Here is a 20,151-nt window from a genome sequence, read left to right on the forward strand (position 1 = left end):
TTACAAGCGTTTATGTTTTACACATATACACAGGTCTTAAAGAACATGCAACTGGTTGGTAGGATAGCACTTTGGCAGCTCGATTTCAGTGGTGGGAGGCCGATAACAAGATTATGAGATCCAGTACATCCAAACACGTAATATTAAACCCCCTGCAGACTTACAGAGTGTACCATATTGGCCTACATGTGTTCTTGAGTGGGTTTGCTCATTTGCGTTTGCGTGTAGGGGGGTGTTAAGGCTTCTCTTCTGTTTCTCTCTTTGGGAGTTCTCTGCTGCTCGGGGAATCTCACATGAACCAAAATGAGGAACAGATGAGAGTATTTGTGTGTGTGTCTGTCTGTCTGTCTGTCTGTATTTCAGTTTGTCTGTCTCGTAATCAAGAAAACATGTGGTCTTTGTCAAAACTGTGTCTTCTTTTGGGCTTTGATATTGTTTGTAGATACGCAATGACGCACAAATTTCAAAATATGATATGCATTGTTCTTTTTGCACTGTGAAAAAATAAAACAGATATGCCAGTTTTTATTTTTTGGTTTAAGTCCATTTATTTGCAGTTATTTGTTGTTTATTTTTGAATGCTTCTTTAGAGAATGATGAATTGTACCCTTGACTTTTTGTTAATGAAAAGAGGGTAATAAACACCTACCGTCTCTTTTCACTATAGCACCGTAGACTTGGGTACTATGAGCACACTGAGAAATGCACAAGGACAAAAACATCCATGTTTTACTCTATTGAAAAGGTCTTACACCAGACTTTAGAACATTTCTGTAAGGGTTTAATTGCATTCAGCCACAAGAGCATTAGTAAAGGCCCTTATATTTGTGATGGTACAGATGTATGTATTTGATGAAGCTTTATCACTTCAGAGATATTGCTTTACACCTTAACCTAAGGCACTTTAATATTGGTTCATCAATAAGGGCTCCATAAAGTAGCTGAATTCAAGAATTAGAATTCATATTTTTGCACTTCTGTTGGGGGCTTTTACTTTTTGGGTGCTTTTAGTTTCATGGTTCCCTTCATTGTCGCTTCCATTAGGTGCTCCTGCAGGGGCTTTCAAGTCTTTAAAAGGAGAATGAAAGAGAGCTGTGATGGTGTTTGATGTTCGTTCACATAAAAGCAAATAAACAAATAGGGGTTTCCAATTTGCAAGGCAAAAAAACACGTTCAAAGGAAATTCTAGACCAATCATCAGTCCTGTTGATTTTATCAGCGCTGGGGTAGAGTATCTATACTCATAACAACCCATGGTTTATAATTACTGTATTTTTTGCACTATAAGGTGCACCGGATTATAAGGCACATTATGTGACACTAGGTAGAAACAGGGGTATCGCTATATTTTCCTTCTAATTTAGCAGGTTTCACCGCTGTGTGGGGTGAGACCTGTAAAGCAAAGATAAGTTAAGTATACAAAACTGTAATTATAAAAAAAATATATGTATGTATTTTAAAGTCAAATGAGCTCAAATGAAATCTCAAATCAAATTTCCAGATTTCCACTAAGGCTGGGTGCAGCTGCATTAGCATTAGCCTTATTATAGGCCTTAGCTACAGGCCTTTAATATTCACCTCTGAACAGCAAAAGAGCTAGCACTTAGTGCTGTTAGCAGCTAATGCTTATGCTGCTCCAGCAGTGCTAGCCGGGGTTAGCAGCAGGCTACAGGCCAATAATACTCGCCCCTGGTTAGTGGCTACACTGCTACTTACAACCTGACTGATAATATTCATACTTAACGCGTATGAGATTTTTGGGAAAAGTTAAGGAATATAGTGCAAAAAATATGAAAGCAGATTTGTTTTTTTGGAAGGGCCAATTGCAGAATATTTTATATGCTAAAAACATTGAAATTCCGTAGCCTGTGTGTAGCTTTTCCAGAAGTACAGTTTAATCATCATTTTAGTCATATAATCTGAATCTCATCTTCTGCTCATAAGACTGGCCCTGAACCTGTGTGGGTGTGTGGGCGCGTGTGTGTGTGGGTGCAGGAATAAATGAATATGTCTCTATACGTGTAAAATGGCATCTAGGTAAATGTATTCTGTCTCTGATTGGATTGAACTCTGTACATGGTGTGTGTTAGTTTGAGTGCACCTGGTCAGAACACTGCAACAGTTGAGCGAGTACACACACTGAGCAGTGTTAGCAGTGTGTGTTTATGCACTGTAAGCCCGGATAAGTTGAGTTTACTTAAAAAATTTGAGGAAACCGGTTGCCTTAAAAAAGTTAAGTAATGGGCAATGAAAACTTAAGTTAACATAACTTAAAACATCAAGTTAATACAACTAAATTGTAAGTTGATTTAACTCTTTTGTTTTTGTTACACCAATTCATTTGCCCTACAATTCTACTTAGTATCTTGAGTTACAAGTAAACAAAAGTTTTGATTTCTTCTTACTTTCCTTTTTTATTAAACGTTACTTAAATATTTTTATAAATATTCATGGAAAAAACAGAGAAAAACTCGCGGAGCCGGCGGATGGAGCTCGCGGAGCTGGCGGGAGAAGCTCGCGGACCTGGCGGGAGAAGCTCGCGGAGCCAGTGGGAGAAGATCGCGGAGCCGGCGGATGGAGCTCGCGGAGCTGGCAGGAGAAGCTCGCGGAGCCGACGGGCTCGCGGAGCTTGCGAAGCCGACGGGCGAAGCTCGCAGAGCTCGCGGAGTCGATGGGAAATGGCAGAAAAAAAACTTTTTTTTTGCATTTAAACCTGCCCTTTTCCCAGCTTGCTGTTGGTGAGGCGGCGGGCGAAGCTTTGCGTCCTCCGTGCCTCTGCAGTCTAAACTGCAAGGCGGGAAAATGTGGGCAGCTCAGTGGACCAGTCACAGCTGCCGCTCTCCGTGTCGCTGAGCTTGCAAGCCTGCCCGCCGTCTCCGCGAGCTTCTCCCGCCGGCTCCGCGAGCTACGCCCGCCGGCTCCGCGAGCTTCTCCCATCGGCTCCGCGAGCTCCGCCCGCCCGCTCCGCGAGCTTCTCCCATCGGCTCCGCGAGCTACGCCCGCCGGCTCCGCGAGCTCCGCGGGCAGGCTCGCAGGCTCAGCTACACGGACAGCGGCAGAGCTTCGCCCGCCGCCTCACCAACAGCAAGCTGGGAAAAGGGCGGGTTTAAATGCAAAAAAAAGTTTTTTTCTGTCAAATAACTTAAAAAGTTAAGTCAATCAGTGCAAAAACTTAAAATGTTTAGTTTATTAAACTAAAAACTATTAACACGTTTAAATACGTGCTGAAATGAGTACAATATACTTACATTTGACAGTAATGGACTAAAACTTAATAATTTATGTACATTGAATATACATTTTTAATTAGAAATAAAATCCGGGCTTACAGTGTGTAGAACACTCTTCATGTCTGCACACAGGGCAAGATGTGTGTTTTAGAAAGCTGATGACTCTTTGTTTACACAACCACCCGCCTTCTACCACGAGAAGGCGGAGGCCAATGGCCTTTGAAGTTGATTGACAGGCGTGAGTGAGCTGGCTTTTCAGAGAGTTCTCTTGTTTGCGTAAAGCGTCTTGACACTGTTCTGTCTTCTTTTATGCATCTTAATGTCAGATGGGAACCTAGGGGAGTGTGTGTGTGTGTGTTTGGGCTGCACAATGTGTAGGTTCAGCATCATCATTGCAATGTGTGTATGTGCAGTAGTTACATTGCAAAACACAAAAAATATATATATTACAATCTTTGATATATATTACAAGTCTTTTTTTTTTTGCCAATATCATGCAGCTCCTGTGTGTGTGTGTGTGTGTGTGTGCCAGGCATTGGCTTAAAGGGGTATAAACCCACCAGTATTGAGCTGTGGAGCAGTGGAACTGTTCTCTTTGGAATGGTACTACTCCACTCAAAATACTTTTGGGATGTGTTGGGGGTAAGGTAGGGTGGTGATTATCCAAAATCTGGTGCAATGCAATCAAATATTCAAAGCAATGCGTACAGGCTTATAATGATTTCTTTGCTTTCAGAGTAGTTTTCACTACACACCCCATACCTGCACTACAGTTATACTCCCACTTTCATACACACTTTAATTCCCCATAAAACTGTGAACTTAAAGAACTTTGATGTACGCACTCATTTACTTTACCAGCCTTAAGTTATTATACTATATTTGCACTACTGTTTATATGGGTTCTGTTTATACTTGTACTGTCATTCTATCTTAATCACCCCCCATCACTATTGCACTAATGTCTTCTGTCTCACGTATGTCTATTTGTGTCCTTGTTGTATTGTACATATAGTGTCTCCCATTGTTTTATATTTATAATCTTATTTGCTGTACTTACTGCAATTTTTTGGGAAGGAGAGTAACATAATTTCAATTCTTTGTATGTCCTGTACATATGCTATATTGACAATAAAACTACTTGACTAGTTTGAAAAAAATATAACTTCTCTTCTCTTCTCTTCTCTTCTCTTCTCTTCTCTTCTTTTCTCTTCTCTTCTCTTCTCTTCTCTTTGGAAGCCCATTCCCGCCACCTAAAAAAATTAAATAATCACATTGTTTTTTATTATTATTAAGTATACCTCTCATCTCATTATTTTGAGAGGAATTTATTTAAATCATTATTTTGAGATACAATTTGATATTTTGAGATACTAGGTCATTATTTTGAGATAGTAAGTCATTATTTGAGATACTAAGTCATTATTTTGAGATACTAAGTCATTATTTGAGATACTATTCGATATTTTGAGATACTAAGTCATTATTTGAGATACTATTCGATATTTTGAGATACTAAGTCATTATTTTGAGATACTACTAGACAGTACTAGACAGAAGCAGGTGAGACAAAGATGCAAAATAGATACTATGATTAAGGACTACTTTAGACGTGGATTCACTAATCATGAAATATTGGTGCTTTTAGAGGAATCACACAATATCAAAATAAGCCTCCGGACCTTTAAGAGTTTTTTTTTTTTTTCCCTAAAAGCAAACACACTTACTATCAAAATATTAAGAAAGTATCTCAAAGTAATGACTTAGTATCTCAAAAATAATGAGATTGTATCTCAAAATAATGATGTAGTACCTCTAAATAATGAGATAGTATCTCAAAATAATGACCTAGTATCTTAAATAAAAGTTTACTTAATAATAAGAACAAATGTGCTAGATTTTTTTTTTTTGGTGGTGGGAATGGGCTTTCATACCTTTTTTAATCCTTTTGAATAGTTTTTCTTGAATCTTCTCTTCTTCCCCCTCCCCTTTCCTCTCCTCCCCTCCACACATGCTGTCTCTCTCTGTAGTGGTCAGGTGTCTTGGCCTGCTGTAGATGAGTAAATGAGTGAGTGATTAGATTACAGAGTGGCTGTAATTGTGGTGTAATTGCCTGGGGTTGAATGCAGCTGATCATTTCTCCAATGTGAGTGAGGAACACCCGGTGCCTGCTGTTGGTAAACAGAGCCATAATGAGCAGACATGTTTATTAGTTATCGTGATAAAGCGGCCTGCCAGCCCAGCAGTACTTTCTGTTCACTTCAACAAGCCTTAAGCTGTGCACAGAAGACGGGCTAAGACCTCACAGAACAAGAAGCGTGGACATATGGCTGGATGATATGACAAAAAATATATATCACAATATATTTCTTAATTTCGGTTGATAACTACACACTTCCGATATCAATATGAACAGTATAAAAGACACACTGATAGAGCTGCGGGGTGATATGGTAAAAAATGACAGTATATCACAATATTCAAAGATTATGCGCTATTCATATGCAGAGTATCATAATATCTGGGTTATGGATCGCAGCTGAATGTAAGCTGCACCCTCTTATTGAAAAAAAAAAAAAGATGTACATATACAGGCCACACCTGACTAAAAGCCTCACCTGACTACCTGACAACCTGCACTTTTATTTAAATAGGCTATGTACACAAATAACGTTACATACCACAAACTGTGCTGCGACATGGTGTAAAAAATACAGTAGCCTTCCAGGGAAAAAAAGTCACAGGAGTAAAGTCGTAATATTAAAAGGAAAAAGTAGATTAATTACTATACTATCTTGGTATTTATCCGCAATAAACTCACATGAAAGCATATATAAAGATAAATTGTGAAGGAATAGTCAATATCTTAAAGGAGGACGAAATGGCGGACTGTTAAATAGCTTGAGATGACACATCAAAACAGGAAGTGGACACATCTTGGTGTTGCTAAGTGTTTTTAGGAGGTTATAATAGATGAAAACTATTTACCTATTGGCTTGTATGAGCTCCGCCTTACAGGAAATCGTCCATTTTGAAAGATGTCTTATTTACTGCAGAGTGAGGTAGGCATTATATGAGTTTACTGGTTTGTCAAAAGGTAAATGTGATTAATTGCACGTTTTGTGAAAAATCACATCTAAGTCCAACTTTCACCGTTTTCTTGGTTTGGCCTGGTACAACTTGCGCTGACGAGGGGACCCCTCGTTAAAAATTGAATTTATACATCATCACAAAACATAATATTGTGGTAAAATTTTCCATATGCCTCTGGACAGGGTTCCCGCGGGTCCTTAAAAAAAAAGTCTTAAAATTTCTTAAATTAAAATTGGGGTAATTAAGGTCTTAAATTATCTTGAATTTATTGGAAATGTGCTATAGGTATTACATTTTCACAGTGGCCCACCATGATCATCTATTCGGGAAGAGAACCAACGTTAGTGGAGAGCTAGTTAACATTAGCGGCAAGCTAGCTAGTTATCCAGGAGAGAACTAAGGTTAGCGGAGACCTAGCTAACATTTGCAGCAAGCGGAGAGCTAGCTAACATAAGCGGGGAACGGAGAGCTAGCTAACATTAGCGGCAAGCTATGTATGTCATCAAGGAGAGAACTAAGGTTAGCAGAGAGCTAGTTAACATTAGCGGCAAGCTAGCTAGTTATCCAGGAGAGAACTAAGGTTAGCAGAGAGCAGCAATCGGATAGCTAGCTAACATTAGCGGCAAGCTAGCTGACATACTGACCTTACCGGCGAGTTAGCTAAGCTACTGGGAATAGAATTAAGGTTAGCGGAGGTTTCCAATACAATAAATTATTTTTTTCCCAAAGAATTGATGACTACATTTTGGGGTCTTAAATTATATTATCGAAGTTCTAAAAAGGTCTTAAAAAACATTAAATTTGACTTTTAAAATGAGTAAAATCCTGCTATAAATAAATACTATATGTCAATTTAATTAAAACGTAACTTCGATGAGTTCAAAGCCGCTCTTGTATACATTGTATGTATGTTTTTTCTTAAATTTAATCTTATTGTTTTTTTATTTTTAATGTACTTTTCCTCTCTTTTCCTTTTATTGTTTGCGCTGCTGAAACAATGCAATTTCCCCGAGTGGGATAATAATAAAGGCTATCTATCTATCTATCTATCTATCTATCTATCTATCTATCTATCTATCTATCTATCTATCTATCTATCTATCTATCTATCTATCTATCCATCCATCCATCCATCCATCCATCCATCCATCCATCCATCCATCCATCCATCCATCCATCCATCCATCCATCCATCCATCTATCTCTTGGTTAGGTATCTACTGACAATGACTTAAAAATCTGACCGTGAGAAATTCATAAAACAAACAATCAAACAAACAAAGAAAACATCATGGAAAACATAGCACTGGAGAGCCTTAACTTCAGCAATGTTAAAAGCAAAAGAATATGTGATATGTGGTCTTCTACACACAGCACACAGATGATGTCGTACTCTCGATCATTAAAATGAATAAATGAAATAGTGATGTCTGTGTGACCTTGTGTAAAAGTGATTTACTGCTGCTTACTCATAGCAAATCTGCACAGGTCAAGGAGTGCAATGATGCTTGTGCACTAACACACACGTCCGGTTCTGCATAAAACACTGTTTCACATCACAGCGCAGGTCATTACTGCGACTGTAATGACATTCTGAGAATGACCGCATGATGACCGTGCAGCTGTGTGTATGTAGATATGTGCAGGCTGAAGATTTGATGGCTTTCAGGAACATTTTCTCAGTTATAGTCTTCATTCTTAAGAGCTCTGTCATGAATTTCCAGGAACAAACCTCCCTCGTTCCCCCTCACACACACACACACACACACACACACACACACACACACACACACACACACAGGGTGAAGGTTGAGGGGCACAACTAAGAAAACAAGAAGAAGGTGGACATACTTGACTTGACATCTTCACCTTCTGAGGGGCAACAGTGCCCTCCTTAGGTGAGACACTGAGTATGTAACGAAACACACACACACACACACACACACTGAGTAACATATCCCCCTTGGTCAGAGTGTGTAGCCTGCAGAGAGCTGTAGGAGAGTAAGAAAAGGAAAAAAGGGGGTTGGTGAGGGAGTTTTTTGGGGGTAAATTGGAACCATACTACATTTCCACTGCATTACATCTGGACCCCTCGCCTTCCTGGAATACACGCCTCCGTAGAAACACGAACAGACACCCACACACCAACACACACACACACACACATGCATGTATATAAGTACATATGACACATAGGGTCCAGTCTTAAGTTTGGTATTTAAACCATGCTGAATATGTGTGCATCTGTGTGTGACATGCAAAGTGATCTGCACAGGAAACTACTCATCTTACCCATGTTACACACACACACACACACACACACACACTATATTAGAAACACACTGCCCTACATATACATTAGCCTGTCTGCAGTTTTACAGTACGTACAGTATGCATACAGTGTAGTATGCATCTTAAATGGTATAATACAATGCAATTAACATTAAATAACATTAACAAAGCGTAATGGGAGTAGTGCACACTTGACCTGGCCAATATTGTTTGGATATATCTGGTCAAAATATCTGTTACTAGAAATAGACAATTGTAGTCTCACTTTGTAGCCAATAATTAAAGATCTGCATTTGTCTCATAATGAAATTAATCTCTCTTAAACCATTTTATACATTCTGTATTGTTTTCATAGAAGGTACATAGTGATTTAAGTAAATATTGTATCATTTATCATACATATTGTGTATGCTGAACTATTCGTAGTAGATTCTGAATCAATTAGTATAGACACTGAATCATTTGCAGTAGATATTTAATCATGTGTAGTAGATACTGAATCATTTATAGTAGATACTGAATCATTTGTAGTAAATACTGAATATTCTTAGTAGATACTTAATAATTTGTAGTAGACACTGAATCATGTGTAGTAGATACTGACTTGTGTAGTAGATACTGGATCATGTGTCAAAGATACTAAATCATTTTAGTAGACACTAAATAATTTCTAGTAGACACTGAATCATTTCTATTAGATACTGAATCAAAAATTTACTGAACATACTGAATTACTAAATTATTAGTTATTATTAGTAAATTACTAAATTAAGTAGCTTCTGATTCATGTAGTGTGTATAAATGAGTCATTTACATTAAATGCTAAATCGGTATTGATGTATTGGACACAGAATATCTATTAAATGTGCCTGTAAATCAGTTCTAAAATATACTGAAACATTTAGTGTAGATACAGAACAATTTATTGCTGCCAGTTTTGTTTTTAGATACTAAAAATAGTAGTTACTGAATAGCTGAATGAGGTTAACTGAAGTAAAATAAATAAATAAATAAAAACACACTCACATTAGCACACACTTCTGTAGCAGTGGGCAGCTACCTCAGAGCCCAGGGAGCAATTGAGGGTTAGTTGTTTTGCTCAAGGGCACCTCTGCCATGAATGTCAGGAACAACAGTGTTTTTTTTATTAATTCTAATTAACCAAAAACAAGCAGTGTGAATTAGAGTTGCACGGTGTACCGAAGGTTCGATTCTTTTTCGATACTACGTCATCACAAACGATTCGGTTCTTTAGCGTTCGATGCTTTCGATACTGTATATAGCCCAGTCACTAGCTTCAAATGAGTCAAATTAGTAGGCGCGATTTGATTCAGTTCATAAGAAAACTGATTCACACCGCAGCAGTCGGTGTGGCAGGATTCAGATAAACTTAGTGTTCTGAACAAATGAATCGATTCACGCGCAAGCCAGCAGAGCAGCAGCGAGTGTAGAATGGCGACGGCTAAAATAACAGATGTCTCTCGTCCGCGACTTGTGGACAAAACGGGCGCGAGGAGTGAAGTGTGGGAAAATAGTCTGAGATGTAGGCATCTGTTTTTTATTGATATTTTTATTTTTAAATAAAATAACGAAAACTGAAAGTGAAACTAAACTACTTTATTAGCGCTGTTTTCACTCCCGCAGTTGTACAGCGGGGGGTGTTGTGCCGATTCTGTCCGCGAAGCGGGAGTCGGATTCAGTAGCGGATTCGGCACAAGCGCGGCGGCACCTCGCAGTCCGCGGTGTTCGTTGTAAGCGCTCGTGCTAGCCGCAAAATACGACAGAAAACACTGAGGGAGCTGCAGACTTATGTGTGGGACTAGAATATGAGCACAAGGAGATCAAAGAGAGCCTTTACCTGTGAGTAGCTCACATCAGAACACGCAAATCTCTCTCTCTCACTCTCGCTGTGTCTCTTTCTCTCTGTCTCTCTCTCTCTCTCTCTGTCTCTCTCGCACGTGAACGCCTCCGCGTTTGACCTGCAGCACTGTGTTTAGCTGTTCTTAAAAATCATTTTAATTAAATAATAGTTCTATGCTTCTATGTTACAGTGTTATTTAACATAATAGCAGACAAGCACCCTGATCTCTACAAAGAGCTGAGAAGTCGACAGGTTAGTGGAGTTAGTCAAGATACACTCTGACTGTAGCTTTACTAAGATTTACTAGCGACTGCTTATTAAAAACGGTAAACGGTTGATTAATAAAACGGAGCAGTGAGTGTTAAAATGAACATAACATTGTAATGTTCTTCTGTCTCTTTATTTTCCTTATTCAGAACTTAACTTCTGCCCGCCCGTCAGGTTCACATAGTCAGGCTACCATTACCTCTGGTTTTAGTTTTAGTTTTTAGGAAGTGTTTAGATAATTATGTTATAGTTAAGGTTATAATAACGAAACTTGTTTTTTGTTCAAATGTTTCATTTTAGAATAAAAACGTTTGCACCGATTGTTCAGTGTTCAATCCAGTCAAAAATAAACATTTTATGTTCAGATATTTTTATTGTTTTTTTTTTCTTCCAAGTATCGTTTTGGTATCGAGAATCGTGATACTACAGTTGGTATCGGTATCGAAGTCAAAATTTTGGTATCGTGACAACCCTAGTGTGAATATTTCATTAGTAACTCCATTGCTATTTATTTTATTAATATTTCGTGCAATGCAATCATTACTCTAACAGGTAATGATTCAATTAGGTTAATTCACTCGTTTTTCCTAAAAAAAAATTTAAAAACCAACATATAAAACACAATAGTTTTATATAACTTTAAAACATAACTATTTTTCATAGATCTTTAAACTTTAATAAAAGGAGGGTTAAAGAGGCATCAGCAATTATATAGCAATGCTGATATAATTCCAGGATCATCTTCCTCTCTTCTTCTCTTCTTTTCTTCTTCTCTTCTCTCTCTCTCTCTCTCTTTCTCTCTTTTTCGCACTCTCATGTGTGTCTGACTCTAAAGTGCCTCTAAAGTTCAGCGAGATGGTTACGTGTTCCCTTTTGTTGCTGGTTATTATTTGTGCTTCTTTTTATTCAGGCTGAACTCGCATAACCTGAAAGCGCTTGAAAGAAAATGAGTGTAAAACGGCTTTCATTATTTTACCTCAAGCTATTTTTCTCTGTTCAAAGTGGCGTCTTTGGCAATCACCAAGTGGCGTCGATGGCTTAGTCAGCGGGTGACATTTTGCAACATCAGACCCCTTTGCCCCCTCCTCCTTTCTCTCAATTCTCTCTCTTTTTCTTTCTGTTCTTTTTCTTCTACGTGCACATAAAGCAGCCTCAATCCACCCAGACTAGACTTGTTAGCTTTTTTTCAGATTCCTCCTCCTCTTCTCATATTTTTGTTGAAGTGAGGCTGAGGTGGAGCAGCTCGGCTCTTGTTTTCTTTTCTCTCGTTCTTTTCGCATAATTTTTTTTTCAGAGTGGCAGTGTTTGGCGGAGTCGGGGTCTCTCTCGGACGCTGCCAGGACCCTGTCTGGAACACATTAAAGCTGTGATCCAACACATGGCAACAGTTAGCAAAAGTGAGAAAGAGAGAGAGAGAGAGAGAGAGAGAGACAGAGTAAGAGAGAGAGAAAGAAAAACACAGCAAATGTAACATTTGGGCTGTGTCAGTGAGACTCACCCTCGTCCTTCTTCTGATCTGTGTTTTTTTTTTTAAACTCTCTCGCTTTTCCCGCTTTCCTGCCCTCTATTTCACATCCCCCCACTCCCACTTCTCTCTGTTCATTTTTTCTAAACTTCTACCCCACCATCATTTTCCTCCATCTCTTTTCCTCACATTTCATCTTTTTTTTTTACTTTTTGCTTTTTGTTTCTCTGCAGTTCCCCTTCTCTTTCTCTCTCCCTCTCTTTCTCTCTCTTTATCCTCTCTCTCTTTTTCTGTCTCTCTCTTTCTCTCTCACTCTGGTCTCTTGCTTTTTTCTGTCTCTGTTTTCTTCTCTCACTGTTTCTATTTAAACAGAATAGCGTTTTTTTCTTGTTTTTCTTTCTCTTTTCACTCTATTTCTCATTTACCCTTTTTTCCCATCTTCTTTTGCTCTCTTTTTTCTCTTCCATCTTTTTGTTAATCACTTCCTCCTTTGTCCATCTTCTTTGTGTTTGAGTCATTTTTACCTCTTTTTCTTTCTTTCTAACTCATCCTTTCTTTTATTTTCATCTTATCCCTCTCTCATGTCTTTTTTACCTTTCTTTCACTCGATTTCTTCTTTGTGCATCTAAGTTTTTTTTTTACTCCTTCTTCCCTTTTCTCTCTCTCTCTCTAGCTCTCTCTCTATTTCTCTCTCTCTCTCTCTCTCTGTTTTCTTCTTATAAACACACTCTAATGGTTAACTGAGTGAGTGTGAGCTCTGTTATATGACAGGCTGCACACCCTCACTCTCCTTTAATGTGTGTGTGTGTGTTTGTGTGTGGGAGTGATAGAGAGATTGAAATCTGTATGAGGGAGGCTGATGATTAAGTATTAATTGACTGCTAATGTGACAGAAGAGTGATGTTTTCTGAATGATGTTCATGGAGCTCCTGTAGATAAAGTCTGTTTAATAGTGAAGGATAGATCAGATTCACAGTGATGGATGCATGGCAGTGAGAGAGGGTACTCCTGCTCTTTTTTTACACATTAAACTCTGTTTTTATTGCTGATTAGCTGATTATCCTTTAGCTGATTAAATGTCTCTTTATGTAACATTTATTTTTTGCTGTTGAATGCTTTAGGCACACTTTGATATTTTACATTTCAATAGTCTACAAAATTATATCAAGCATGATTTTCATTCATATTATGTTAGCGTTTCACAAGAGTTAATAATGTATCTACCAGTAGTCCCATGTAACCAAAACATATTTAAAATTGAATTTTGCTTCAGCAAACTCATTCTAGAACATTCTGACCAAAGGAAATGTGGAAATTCCCATATGACTGAAAGAGCCGACTGGAGCAACAGAAGTTAACCAGTCAAAACTGTGCAACTTGGAGTAGATCAGGCTGTGAAGTGCTTCGGGCTGTGATGTCTTGGTGCTCTCCTCTGATAAATGATACTAAATGAATTAATTGGGAATGTGTTGTTAATATAATGATAAAAGATGGTTGATTTTTCTAGATTAAATTAAATCAAGGATGGGTTTCCTGAAGTATTTTAGAACAGAGATGATTTATTTATTTATTTATTTATTTTTTATTTATTTATTTATTTTTTTTCCCATTTTCTCCCCAATTTACACGGCCAATTATCCAACCCACTCATTAGGACACCCCCTTTCACTAGTGATGCCCCCACACACCAGATACATAAAGTCAGCCACCGCTTCTTTTCGAGCTGCTGCTGATGCAGCATTACCAAGCAGCCAGCACGCTTGGAGGAAAGCGCAGCGGCTCGGTTCTGATACATCAGCTCACAGACGCCCTGTGCTGCAGACATTACCCTAGGAGTGATGTGGGGAGAGAGCGCCATCTACCTACCCAGAGGGAGCAGGGCCAATTTTGCTCCCTCTGAGCGCCGGCAGCTTGATTGCAAAGCTGCATGAGCGGGGGTTCGCTCATAGTGGCAACGCTTTAGACCGCTGGACCACTCGGCAAACACAGAGATGATTTTTAAGTCTCTTAATAAAGCACTCTCTACCAGGGTTGATCTTCCCACTAAGAAGTGGCAACAAAATATTAATTTGTGAAAAGTCTGTACTCTTAAGTGTAAAATTCTGTCATATATTTAGGCAGTAACTAGTAAAAAATCTGTTACTGGAAGTAGGTAAACAAGTAAAAAAAGGACATATCTTTTATGTAAAAAAAAAAAAAAAAGGAAATGTTTGGGCATCCCAAGCAATTTGACCTCCTAATGATTATTACTGAGTTCTTTGGCCTCAATTATCACAATTCTGTCTACAGCTATGAAAAGAAAAGGCAAAAAAGTTAGATAAAGATATTATATATGCTGTAGCCATGTAACCAGTAATTAAGAAGAAGTAGTTAACAATAACAGTGGAATTAAAATTGATTGAAAGATCAGGGAAGGCCAGATTACCAGAAAGTCCGATCTGAGCCTGAAGTCTGATGCGTTTCTGGAAACAAGTGCTTTTATCGGATGGTGTTAAAATAGATCTTTGAGACAATGAATACAAGAATAGCTACAGAATTTCATAAAATAGAAACACCTCTCCAACTTAACTTGGGGTTCTATGAAATACTGGGAAATTAAAGCAAACAAGCATCACACGAACTGTAAAAAGCTGAAATGAAAAATATGGCTTCTACAGTAGGACAGTGATTTAAAACACACGTTAAAATCCACAATGGACTCTCTCGATATAGGTAAGAGCTGAAGGTTTGTCATGGCCCCCAGTGTCCTCCAACCTAGACATCATTGAAAAACCTAGAACTCGAGTGCTACTAAGATGTTGATCCTTGTTAATATCATAGCAACTAATTGCCAAATAAAGGACCTTGCTCTTTTTGGATTGGTATCAGAATGATGCTCTAGCCTTGTTTGTAGGTAATTTTCTCTGTTGTATATTCCAGACATACTTTAATTAGCTGTCCTAACATTTCAATAGTTTACAAAATGATATCAAGCATGATTTTATTCATTTTATGTAAGCATTTCACAAGCATAAATCATTTCTTTATCAGTGGTCCTATTTAGCCAAAGCATATTTAAAACTGAATAGTGCTTCTGCAGACTCATAGAACATTCTGACCAAAGGAAATGGGGAAATTTCTATCTAAATCTATCTATCTATCTATCTATCTATCTATCTAAATATATTAAGCAGCAAACCAACACTGCTTCCCCGCTTCACTCCACTGCACAGTGAATCCACATTAACTGCTGCCGTCCTTGTGGAACTCATGAGGGCTGCAATTGAGACAAGGTTATTAGTGACCCATGTTGACCCATGATTGACTCTCAAGACCTCTGCTCCACAGGTCGGCGACAGCCCGGTTGCTATGGGAGATGATGCTAGTTGCTAAGCAGAAGGAGGCGGTGATGGAGGTGAGGAGGCAGCTGGTGGAGGCGGCCAGTAAAGAGAACCTGCCAATCAAAATGAGCATGGGTATGGCCATACACCTCCACACGGTACCGAGCAGAAACACACACACCTGTAGATTAGTTCTCTTGGTCTGGATGAAAGCAGAAAATGATACATTGGTATAAAAGGCTGCATGTGAAAAGTATTTAATGAATAATTCTTCGGTTATTCTTAAGAGATTTCATAATATTAATAATCATATTTTTTTTCTCATACTAGTTTACTATTTTTTGGACACAGTATGCATTTCAAAGTATTTTATTGAAATATACACTACCTGGCAAAAAAAAAAAAAAAAAGAATCCTGACATTGTTATCTTGGAATATGTCCGCAAAAAAAATCCAAAAGAAAAAATCTATTGTTGGTATAACCTGGTCTATATTCAGTATATTCAGGTAATCAGCTGACCCCATTTTTTCAGCACATACTGTTGCTGAACCTACACCTGAACAACTGCAGCATCAACCCCTCATCATTTACTTACTTAAACCCAGGTGAAGACTTTTTTGGGGGGGCAGTTAGTGTACATACCTCAGTGTTAACAGGTAACCTCTGGTTTATATCATAACAACCCTTTAAATGGTTATAACGTGGATTATTTCTATCAATAGGGTAATATATAGTTAAGGAAATCAGTGACATGTCAGTGTAGAGTAACAAAAATTATTCAAGTGATTTATATCATGTTCTCTCCTGGTTTTGCGTCTCATTGTCTGTCCATGTGTTTATTTACCTTTTGCACATACCCTATGCTTATCCTGTGTCTCCTCCCCTATTGCTCACCTGTTCATTTGTAGTTCCGCTCCCTGTTCCCAGGTGTTTCCTGTTCCCAATCCTTGTCCGTTTGTATAAATAGTCCCCTTGTACCTGTTTTTCCCCTATCTGTGGTTGTACGTCTACCGTTAGTCAGGTCCCGTGTTATATATTGTTCTCTGTTTCTTTTGTCTTAGTTTTTGTTTTTTTGTTTATTATTCAAATTTCAATAAATAATCACACGGCTCATTTCTGCTCCTACCTGACAATTTATATAGGCTGTAGCAACAGGCTGCAGTGTAAAGGCCAATGTATACTTTTACGTCAAACCTACGCCGTAGCCTATGCTTATCCAGCGAGAGTGCGATACACAGCAGAGCTTGTTTATACTTCTGCTTGCGCGTATCAGCGGCTCTGCATTCTTCTGCAGTTTAAACTGCAAAGGCGAAAATGCGTGGGCATGAATTTGAGGACTGACAAGCCAATCACAACTATTCTCCAGCTGCAGGTTGCTCTCCAGAGGAATTCATTGCCTTCTTATGGTGGTGCACTATTTTAACACATTATTTAGTGTGGTAGTGTGTGGTTTGGGGCATAGCCCCCGTTTTAAGTGAGCGTTTACAGTGACTGCAGTATTGAAGACCAAAAAACAAAAGTTTACCCTGTTTATCTTGTGTGTTTCAAACTACTTTGGGATTGAACTCAATGGCGACACATGCTCTCTAGAGGATTGCAGCTTATACTGAATAGGAAAAACTTGCCACAAAAAAAATCAAATTAACCATGTCTAGTTAAACACAAATCTGAAAAACATTATGCTTGGGGTACTTTTACAATATTCATTACTGTAACAAAAAACAGGACCCTAGTGTGTATAAAAGTGTGGCTTGTTGAGGGAAGTTTTTGGTATGTGTATACACGTATGAGATTAATGACTGTCTAGTGTGTATTAGCAATGTTAATGTAGCATCTCCTGTTCTAAACTAAAGAAGCAAACTTCAGATTTCAACATGACAGACATATCGGTGTGGTTTTATCCCTGTTTGGTCCGTGTTCAATCGAACCACATTTGTTTGGAGGCACACAAAGATCAACCTTTCCAGTCTTCTTCTGGAGAGTTATAACAAAGTTCTCGCATGTTTTTGCTTGTGCAGTCACATCAGGGTGCAGTATCCACACGGAAACTGAAGATTGTTAGCCATTGTTGACTTTATCACAAAAATTAATTATCATTTATTATAAATAAACACCTTTTTTTATTAGAGCACAATACAAATAGACAATACTGTACATGGACAAGGCCTAATTAGTGAGATTTTAAGATTATATATAAAAAGGAGAATTAGACTGGAAAACTGATTATATATTTCTGAATTCTCAGTAGAAAGTAAAATACCATCACTGTTATGCAAAAACCTAAATTAAAAATATTTCAATTGTAAATAAAGGAATATTTTTTTCCTTCTTCTCTGAAGTTGCTATTTTGGAGAAGCAAGTTCAGCCTGGAGAAACAAGGCAGCCTGGGATCAAATCCTTAAAATTAACTTTTAAAAAGGTGCTAGAGCCCTGCAACTCTCTCTCTCTCTCTCTCTCTCTCTCTCTCTCTCTCTCTCTCTTTCTCTCTCTCTCTCTCTCTCTCTCTCTTTTAAGATATTATAACACAATGTGGTTATAATAAAGTGTTGTTAAAAGTAAAAAAAGGCTCTCTCACTTTTTTTCTCTCTCTTTTTCTCTCTCTTTTTCTCTCTTTCTTTCTCTTTCTCTCTCTTTTTTGTCTCTCTTTCTCTCTCTCTCTATTTCTCTCTCTCTCTCTCTCTATTTCTCTCTCTCTCTCTTTCTCTCTCTCTATCTCTCTCTCTCTCCCTCTTACTCAGACTGTCCTTCACTTTTAACCACCAGAAATAACTTTTATAGGATTACAAATATAAAAGAACAGTTTGAACAGATTCCACTAGCTAAATACTTAATTTTCTGGTAATATTTCATATAAAGAAACTGATTTAAATCTGTGATGCTCAAGGAACATTGTTGATGCCATAAAATAGCCAACATGTTGCTGATATGGCACAAAACACAAACAAACAAACAAACTCCCTCTCACTCCATTACACATAGACTACAAGTCGACAATGAAATTTCACGTTGTCGATTATGCCTACTAATTGTTGCAGCCCTAACCATGTTTGTGCTTAAGACACTTAAGCACTTTTAGCCCATACCTCCTACACATGCACGTTCACGTCAACATCCCTCCCCAATCACCCCCAATCAAGGGGCCATGCCAAACACACACACACACACACACACACCTACACACCAGACGTGTGAACATTTAAACACTGATCCAGCAGCATTAAGGACTGAGTGACACCTAGCAGAGCTCATATCCAGCATGGCAGAACTGCAGCTCCAGTTTATGTTTCATTAGTGCAGGTTCAACAGCCACAAACACGTGCCATCCTAATGGGCTTTTAATGAGTGCCAGCTTGAGAGCTTGCCCAGACACCAGTAACACACACACACACACAATCAATTCATCAGCTCTGATCCAGATGGATGACCATACGGAAAAATAGCCCACATTAAAATCCATTTATTATTCATTTGGTTTAAAGATTAAGCACCAAGGAGGGGAAAGAACGAAAGAGGGTAGAATGTTTTGAGAGGTACAAAAAAATTGAGAGAGAGAGAAAGGATGGAGAGGAGAGGAGAAAAGTGGGAAAAAGAAGGAGGTCTGGAAGGAGAGGAAGAAATAAAGAAAGAGATGAAGAAAGCAGACAGTTTTGAATGAAGACCCACAGCACCTCCAACAGGTACTGTGTGGTATTGTAATTGTGAATGTTCAGAAAGCACATGTGGCTATAGAGGAAATGTGAACCACATGTTGGCATTTACACACACAGACACACACACACACATGCTCACACTCACACACAAACACACACATGTTTTAGAGGACCTTCTATTGTTTGTAACTTAAGCAGTAAGGTCTACATCGAAGGACAAAAATGCTTTCATTTGTGCAGAGAAGAGAAACACACACACACACTGTGATATACACACAATATTGGCTCTTCTTTTTCTCAGACACACATGAACACAAACACACACACACCATACACTTAATCAGCAACAGAAGACACAGCCAATAGTACTCATAGGCTCAGTCACAGTAAAGACCCTCTTTTTCAGCTGGAGTCGTAGAGAGAGAAATCGTGTGTGTGTGTGTGTGTGTGTGTGTGTGTGTGTGTGTGTGTGTGGTAGAATTACGGTTAACAGTTTTTCCCCTATGACTGCCTCACTGTTGACTTTTGAATTTAATTTGACAGCTCGCCAAAAGCCAACACACACACACACTCGCACAAACACACACACACACACACACACACACTGTTGATTTAATGTCCAGAGGTCAGGTCATTAGAACTTGGCCTCCTAACTCACACCAAATATGCAATGCACACACACATACATACACATGTCCATAATATGGCACATAAAGCCATGATAAATGTCTAGGGCTGTGCAGTATGGGAAAAATATATATTATATCACAATATTTTTCTTTAAATATTTAATATATATATATAAATTACTTTCACTCTTTATGATTAAACATGCAGTCTTTTATTGTTTTTTTTGTTTTACTCTAAGTGGTCAAACTATTCACAGTGAGGTGTATTGCAAATCACAGTAACACAATATATTATGATATAGTAACTTACTAGCTTCCTCTAGAATTGGTTTATTGATTCACT

At 38.3% G+C, this 20,151-nt stretch overlaps 1 protein-coding gene across 1 annotated transcript in view; it reads left to right on the forward strand.

Annotated features, from left to right (window-relative positions):
- Window positions 1-20,151, forward strand: part of scfd2 (sec1 family domain containing 2) — a 226,660-nt gene that overhangs the window by 19,457 nt on the left and 187,052 nt on the right. Inside the window, exon 3 of the mRNA XM_049481835.1 lies at window positions 15,536-15,663. Coding sequence (XP_049337792.1) covers window positions 15,536-15,663 — 128 coding nt within the window. The remainder of the gene's footprint in view (window positions 1-15,535; window positions 15,664-20,151) is intronic.

Source organism: Astyanax mexicanus, chromosome 1, assembly GCF_023375975.1.
Source record: "Astyanax mexicanus isolate ESR-SI-001 chromosome 1, AstMex3_surface, whole genome shotgun sequence".
NCBI classification, from domain to species: Eukaryota; Metazoa; Chordata; class Actinopteri; order Characiformes; family Acestrorhamphidae; genus Astyanax; species Astyanax mexicanus.